General features: G+C 33.3%; 1 protein-coding gene across 3 annotated transcripts; it reads left to right on the top strand.

Annotated features, from left to right (window-relative positions):
* Nucleotides 1-104: 104 nt before the first annotated feature.
* DnaJ-14 (protein tumorous imaginal discs, mitochondrial-like) lies at nucleotides 105-6,204 on the top strand. Of its 3 annotated transcripts, XM_013316278.1 has the most exons (11): nucleotides 108-318; nucleotides 479-693; nucleotides 935-1,165; nucleotides 1,354-1,522; nucleotides 1,877-1,971; nucleotides 2,267-2,425; nucleotides 2,743-2,814; nucleotides 2,966-3,073; nucleotides 3,732-3,837; nucleotides 5,126-5,156; nucleotides 5,812-5,893. In XM_013316278.1, the coding sequence occupies exons 1-10, from the start codon at nucleotides 153-155 to the stop codon at nucleotides 5,137-5,139; spliced, it is 1,335 nt and encodes a 444-aa protein (XP_013171732.1). In that variant the 5' UTR covers nucleotides 108-152; the 3' UTR covers nucleotides 5,140-5,156; nucleotides 5,812-5,893. The 3 variants fall into 3 exon arrangements, with proteins under 3 accessions (XP_013171730.1, XP_013171732.1, XP_013171731.1); XM_013316276.1 differs by lacking the exons at nucleotides 5,126-5,156; nucleotides 5,812-5,893 and adding an exon at nucleotides 4,008-4,462 and having other exon boundaries at nucleotides 105-318; XM_013316277.1 differs by lacking the exon at nucleotides 5,126-5,156 and having other exon boundaries at nucleotides 5,812-6,204.
* Nucleotides 6,205-7,919: the final 1,715 nt, after the last annotated feature.

A 7,919-nucleotide genomic window follows, 5' to 3' on the forward strand; every position in this document is an offset into this window, starting at 1 on the left:
CATTCGTAAACATTCCTTGAAATGAAATTATACATTTTTCGTTTTCAAAGTTTAGCTTTTGACCGAACAGTCAACAATTTTAGATTTTGTAACACTAAATTCGAACTGTCATCGAAATAAGTTCAATTTTCTTTCATTTTCTTTCAGTAAAAATGGCCCCGACTCGTAGTATAATCGGGTTTTTAAGACCGAAAACTCTTGGTTCGATATTAAGCAACAACATTTCTAAAGCACCATGCCGTTTGTATCATAAGTGCAATAATTGTGATTTTTACACTGGTCCGGTAATAAGTTCTCTTGGAAATAAAAATTCAAAGTGTAAGTTTTACATGCCTTCGTTACATCACCGACATCAGTTTTATTACATTTCAGGGTCTCGTTAATGACCTATAGATGTTACTCACATTTTGTTTAGAATATAAAATATGTTACAGTATCTTTACATTATATTTTAAACATAACCTCAATCTTTCGACAGATAACTTTGTCGGCCCAAAACATCGATTTATTCACACTACAAACACTTTAAATGCTCGTGTCGACTACTACAAAGTTTTAGGAGTTGCTAAAAATTCATCAGCCAAAGATATTAAGAAAGCATATTACCAGCTTGCCAAAAAATATCACCCTGATGCCAATAAATCAGATCCTGAAGCTTCTAAAAAGTTCCAAGAAGTCTCTGAGGCGTATGAGGTAAATCTTTTATTGACATTAACTTACCTATTATATTTCAATATCAAAGTTGTTTAAAATATGCAATGTATTGTTTTTTCATGTAATTTCTTCCATAAGATCATTTTCCTTTTTATATACCTGAATACCAAATATAAAGAGAAAAAATATAAAGGGATAAAAATTGTATCTTCAATAGTTATGTGACAATGAGAAAAATATCAGATTATTTGGCTTACCAAAATTTCTTGAATGTTTACAGATTCTCTCAGATGAGAATAAACGTAAACAGTATGACACATATGGTACAACTTCAGAGCAAATGGGTATGGGAGGTCCGGGCGGAACAGATGGATTCACTCATCAATGGCAATATAAATCTACAATAGACCCTGAAGAACTCTTCCGGAAGATATTTGGAGATGCGGGCTTCAAAAGTGAGAGTTTCAGTGACTTTGCGGAAAGTCAATTTGGTTTTGGTGCAGCACAAGAGGTATGATAATTTACACTTATGTTGCAAATAATAAGATGGAACTAAATATTTCATACATTTCCGGTTTCATTTTGTTTGTGAAGTGAATAAAAGCAAATTAGTTTTTTTTTGTGAGGTAAAAAACATATGCTTTTATTGGCTGAACTAATGAAGATATAAATTACTTTTTTATTGCGTTTTTTTTACAGGTTGTACTCAATTTACGATTCACCGAAGCAGCTCGAGGTGTTAACAAGGATGTGAATTTGAATGTAGTTGATGTCTGTCCTAAATGCAATGGTTCCCGCTGCGAGCTTGGAACTAAAGCAATTAAATGTACTTATTGTAATGGATCTGGAATGGAGACCTTCTCTAGAGGTATGAAATATTACCACTGTTATGTTAGAGTCCAGCCTTATGTTAACTTTTCTGTCATAGACCATAGGACCAGGATATTTTTCTCACTTATAGAAGTTTGTCTTTTACCCCAGCCTCTTGCTTATAGAGGTGGTCAGTTGGGACTGGACAGTGACTGTTGCTTATAAAAGCTTTTCCCTTATCCAGGTTTTAACTGTAATTTTATTTGTAAAACATTGTATAACAAATTTGTTGGGTCAAGATATTTATCAAGCATTTCAAGTACACATATAGAAAAGTGTAATAAAATAAAGTTATGCTATTAAATACTTTAGTTACTAAGCTAAAGTAATAAATTGTTTTTTATATTTTCAGGACCATTTGTAATGCGTTCCACTTGTCGACATTGTCATGGAACAAGAATGCTTATTAAATTCCCGTGCGTTGAATGCGAAGGAAAGGGACAATCAGTAAGTGTTAGAAAGTTACTACCATACTTAGGAATCACTGAGAGATGTGCTTAGTGTAGTTTTAATACGACAAATCTACAGTAAGCAACTATGTGATCAATAAACAATTGTTAGTGTAGCAGCATCCACAGGTTTCTGAGACCAAAATCCTCTTTTAAAACATATGTTTTAGACAGAGATTTTGATCTCAGTAACCAACAGTTAGTGTTATAAATTACTGGATATGTCAAAACAAACTCATATTCAAAGCTTTTTATTTAAGGGCTCTGCATTAATTTAATTGCATTTTTTTTAGGTGCAACGTAAAAAGATAACAGTGCCAGTCCCTGCGGGTGTTGAGAATGGACAGACAGTTCGTATGGCGGTTGGAAATAATGAAGTGTTTATAACATTCAAAGTGGAAGAGTCGAATTACTTCAAGAGAGACGGTGCCGATGTACACACTGAATGTTCTGTAAGTTTGATAATTTATATTCAAATTACCCATAGGACTTATCATCGAACCCGAGTAACCGAGAATCCTTTATAAGTGTGAAGAAATATATAAAACATCGGAATTTTTACTGCATGGTAGCTTAACTTAAGAGTAACTTGTTAGGAAGAAAATCCGGTACTGTGCCGGTGTATCGCAACTATAGCCTTATTAAAATGTCAACGTTTATGTCCCCTCACTAATCATTCTGACACTTAACTTGGTAAAAAGCGCGCCATTCACGCCAAAGAATTCTAACTAATGTCTAAAACTTATGACTATTTTTTCTTTTTTAACAGATTTCTGTAGCACAAGCAGTATTAGGTGGAACTGTCAGGATACAGGGCCTATATGAAGATCATACGCTACAGGTATTTGCTTATTTTTTTATTTTTTTTTATAAATGGCTGTACAACCATAGATAACCATAAATTTCATAACCTCTGTGAGATGTCTTAATTCTAAAATTGTAGTCTATCAAAATGTTCTATGAAATTATCTAGATATTTATTTATATTACAGATAATGCCGGGTACATCATCTCACAGCACAATTCGTTTGTCACGTAAGGGAATGAAGAGGGTCAGCCAACATGGCTATGGTGATCATTATGTTCATATAAAAATACAGGTATGTACGTCTATACTGATCCTAATTTATATGTTTTAAGCATTGGATATATTTAGTATATTATATATTAGGAATTTTATAGCTGTAGACTGACAGTTATCTGACATGGTGGGCATAAGTCAAACTAAATAGCTCCCTAGCGCCTCCCACTAAACCCCTCTGTTCCTTCTACGCATCATGGCGAGGCCAAAGGCATGCTTGCGCTTTCGTCCGCCTAGCGCCTCCTAGTCAAAGTTAGGAAATGTCACAAGATCTTTGTTGAACTGTAGTTATGTTTTTTTCTTAATATATAAATATTTTCTGATGTCACTCACCGGGCTAGATATCCTTGTTTGTTGATTGTCTATAGTATAAATCTAGTAATAATTTATGTTTAAATAGTCAAATTATGTTATTAATATTATAAACGCAAATGTTTAGATGGATGGATGGATATATGGATGTTTGTTTGAAGAAATCTCCTGAATGGCTAAATGAATCTCGTTAACATCTGGCATACATATAGAACATAGTCTAGAAGAACACAGGCATTTATTAAGTTTTTTTTAATTCTGCACGGACAGCTAGTTGATATATAAAATCGTCAATAGTAATCTTTGTTTAAAATTGTTTGATTTTTGTATTAAAATTTATTTGAAATATTTATTTTCAATTTAAGGTACCGAAAGTCCTATCAGGGAAACAAAAAGCATTGATGTGTGCTTATGCAGAATTGGAAGAAGACACACCGGGGCAGGTGCAAGGAGTCTCGTACGATAGAGATGGTAAGAAAGTCTAGATATTTAGAAGATTCCGCTACCTAGAAATCCAAAAATGAACAAAATATATAGCTTGATTGTTAGGTTAACTTCAATGATTAAAAAAACATTGCTTGGCTGTTAAACGCTATAATTAAAATTGGTGTCCAAGTGAATATTTAAAATTTATTTTACAGAAAATATCAAAAATAGTAGCGGTAAAAATGACATCGATTCGCAAATTCATCGTATGAATAAAGATTCAGAATATAATAACAAGAATGAATCCAAAACGTGGACATTTATTGATAGCATATTAGATTCGTGTAGGAATAACACAGCGGCTTTTGGTGCTGGATTTCTTATCACTGTTCTTATTATTTTTGTACTTGTAGTAGCCGATCCAAAGGATAAAGTAGGTTTGCAAGATTATGTAGGGAGGATGCAGGAAGGTAATAGTGGGTTATCCCGAGAAATAGATAGACCTATAGGCTATCAAAATGCATTAAAAAGAAAGAAAGAACAGCCTGATTTATATGAAGCTTGAATTTTTAGTTCTAGGACTTAAAAGACGTAGTGTTCAAGCATTTGGCTTGTTTAATATTTATTTCAAATTAAAACTTTTGTTAGCTAGAATTTTTTTATGAAAAGCAACATAATAGCTATTTATATATTATAATATATCTTCACTGCAGATTATTTTATATATATATGAAATTGTCGAGTCACAATGTTAGTTACCATACTTCGAAACGGATTGACCAATTTTTATCATACATATGCATATTTAGTAGGTTTGAGTATCTGTTATCCATTCTTTAATCCAGTGCAAACGGAGTCGCGGGCGACAGCTAGTTTATATAAAAGATATGATTGTCCACCTCTTATAATATGATTTGTTTGTTAACAAAGTTAAGATTACTTTGGAACATGGTATAGGAGAGTTTGGTTATGTTTTTAAATCTTTAACCGTGGGTTTCTCAGACCAGAATCTCCGTTCAAGACATATTGTTATCTCTGTTTCGTCAGAGATAGACTGGGATGATATGTTTTATACAGAAATTTTGGTGTCAGCAACCCACGGTTAATGATTTTGTTGCGACTATATATTTGTTAATATTTAATTAGTAATGGTTATTTATGTTTGTCTCAAATGGGATATAGTATGATGGTTGTATTAGATGTGATGTGAATATTTCATGAATATAGAGTTAAAATTTAATTTTTGTCGTTTTATTTAGTCCTGACCTTTTCCACCATCATGCTATAGTCCTTGAGTTAACACGAGTTTGATGACGTCACTTTTGTTCTATAGGTGACAAGTTATAAAGAATCAAGCCCCTATTGTAAGTTTAATACTAAACAAAATATTATTATACTAAATGATAAATTACATTTAGTGTTTATTAAATAGTAATATAGTTAGTAAATTATATACAAAAGTTACATTAAAAATATTTAGTTAATTTCTATTTTTTTTATTTAATTCTTGATGGATAAAGGGGATTAGTTTGCAGTTTGTAGAGATTCACATAGTGATTTCACCTAAATTCTAAATCATGTGATTAGCAATAGTGTAAAGTAAATGTTTGCAATAATAAACAAAGGTAAGAACTTTACCAAAGTCATCCTAACCTCGTAAGACTGCAGAAATATTCACAAAAATACCTGTGATCTTTGAAATAAAATACAGTGTTTTAAAATATACTCATAAAATTTTCACTGTAGTGGTTTAAGGGTAGGGCGAAGTAGGGCGATCGCCCAGGGCGCCGTACATAAGGGGGCGTCAGGTGCTAGATTCGGATATAAAGAGGCGACTACGTCACCCTTAAGATATCCTATTTATGTAAGACTTTCCCCTGCAAACAAAAAAGGGGGCGATGCAAAAATCTCGCCCAGGTCGCCGGATATACTTAAACTGCCACTGTGTTTTTAAAAAAACCGAGCCGTCAGAGTGACTCTAATATCAGAAGTTGTAACTTTTATATTTATAATTTACAGGCAAGAAGATTTCGATATCGGAGCCACATGACTTAGTAGACGCAGTGAAAGAGGCTCTCAAAGAAAAGAAGAGCATTGAAGGTTCGTCTCCTCCAACTCCAGAAGATGACGACCTGAAAGAATCCAAAAGAAGCAAAGGATAAATTAAAAAAGAATAGTCAATAAAAACTTGGTGTAGAGGGATTGTAGTTCAAATTATTTCTCCTATAACTTATATGTCAGTATAAGTATGTTTTTTTTTAATTTAATTCGTGACATTTTCGTTTCGAATCTATTATAATATTAAATTCCATTTGTTCTATTCAGTACTGTGATATGAAGAAGATTGTTTCGTTGACTTTTGCTATTAGTTTAGTTAACACGGAATAAAAGCTGTATATAGCGTTTGATTAGTTTGTAGATATGGAAAATAAATATCTTAATACTGCAATAAAGTTTTGGTTATTTTTATAATAAAATATTTAAATAAGGACACTTTATATTTGTTAGAAAAAAGATATAAAAGTTGCATCGCATGACTCAAAATGGCATAACTAAATAGCTTTTGCCTGCAACTTAATCTGCGCACAATTAAAATTAATTCCAACTTGATTCCTTCACGCGTTCCTGTGAAAAAGGGTCTTGACAGACAGACGGACGGACAACAAAGTGATTCTATATAAGGATTCCGTATTTTTCCTTTCGAGGTACGGAACCCTGAAAAGGGTGAAAAACATCTCTTAGATCCTAAATCGTAAGTTATCGAGTAAATATGAATACCAAACATATTTAGCGGGAACCGTACACATTTCCAAGGTCAACGTGTTCTTTAGAATACATTATGATTCGATGGAGCCCCAAATCCAAGGGCAGTCGCTTCCTCTGCCTTATCTCCTTTCCTTTGTTACGTAGATATCTCCCGGAGAACGAAAAGTCCATTCATCTGCTCGTCTGCTTGTTGAAGTCTTCGGGTAGGAGTTATACAACTATCTATTATCCGTCTTTACCAGTTTGCAGTATAAAAAGGTATGTACTCATGTAGTTATTCTCACTGTTTTTAGGTAGAAAATAAGAAAATGTGGCAGTGTTTTACCCAACACTACTACTAACTAAAGTATCGACGTTTATGTCCCCTCACTATTCATTTTGACACTGGACTTTGTAACGAAAGCGTGTCATTCGCGCCAAACGATTGTAACTAATTATGTCTAAAACTATCGAAAAATCCATACAAAAATATGTTTGACTTTTTTTTAGAAATGATAAAAGGAATGTCTATGTATATATTATGTGAATGTTTCGACATTGGCACCTAATTGAATGAACGGAGGTTTTATTCCGAATATTGGCGATATACGTTTTTGTAACGTCATCGATAAAATATGTCATAAATATATAGATACAGCGACACATTGCTGTACAAATCTAATACACATTTTGTCGATGATATTAAGAACAGCGTAGGTGGCTCAGTGGTCAAGCACTTGACTTGCAATCTGCTGGTCCTGGGTTCGAATCCCGTCATGTACCAATGTGTTTTTCGATTTCCGATTTTCATATGTGCATTTATTCGAGGTTATTACGGTGAAGGAAAACATCGTGATGCAACCTGCACACATCTGAGAAGAAATTCAAAGTTATGTGTAAAGTCAACCAATTCGCACAGGGCCAGCGTGGTTGACTATGGCCTAATCACCCTCAATTAGGGTAGGCTCCGAGCCCCTCGGTGGGTACGTATAGTGAGCTGATGATGATGATTAAGAACACTTTTTCGTGCTAGGCTCCCAAAAACCGTGAAATTATATCGTAACGTGTCTACGTATATATTTTTTCTTAATAAGAATTAGAGTTGGCAACATTGTTGTAATACAGGTGATTAAACAGTGGAGACTTACTTCAATAAATATAATGTGTGTATGTTATTTGGAATAATTCCAAAATAGGATAAGTTGTGATAAAGCTAGTCACACAGCGGTCGTAATTGTTTTTGTTTGATAAAGTTTTGGCACACAGCCTAATATACTTTGTTGTATATGCGATATTTTCCTCGAGCTGAAATTTTATATGAATTTTCAAATAACAAAATCCTATATATTGTTATATTTTTTTGAGAAATTTCGAGACATCGC

Source organism: Papilio xuthus, unplaced genomic scaffold, assembly GCF_000836235.2.
Source record: "Papilio xuthus unplaced genomic scaffold, Pxut_1.1 DF826949.1, whole genome shotgun sequence".
In the NCBI taxonomy this organism is placed as follows: domain Eukaryota; kingdom Metazoa; phylum Arthropoda; class Insecta; order Lepidoptera; family Papilionidae; genus Papilio; species Papilio xuthus.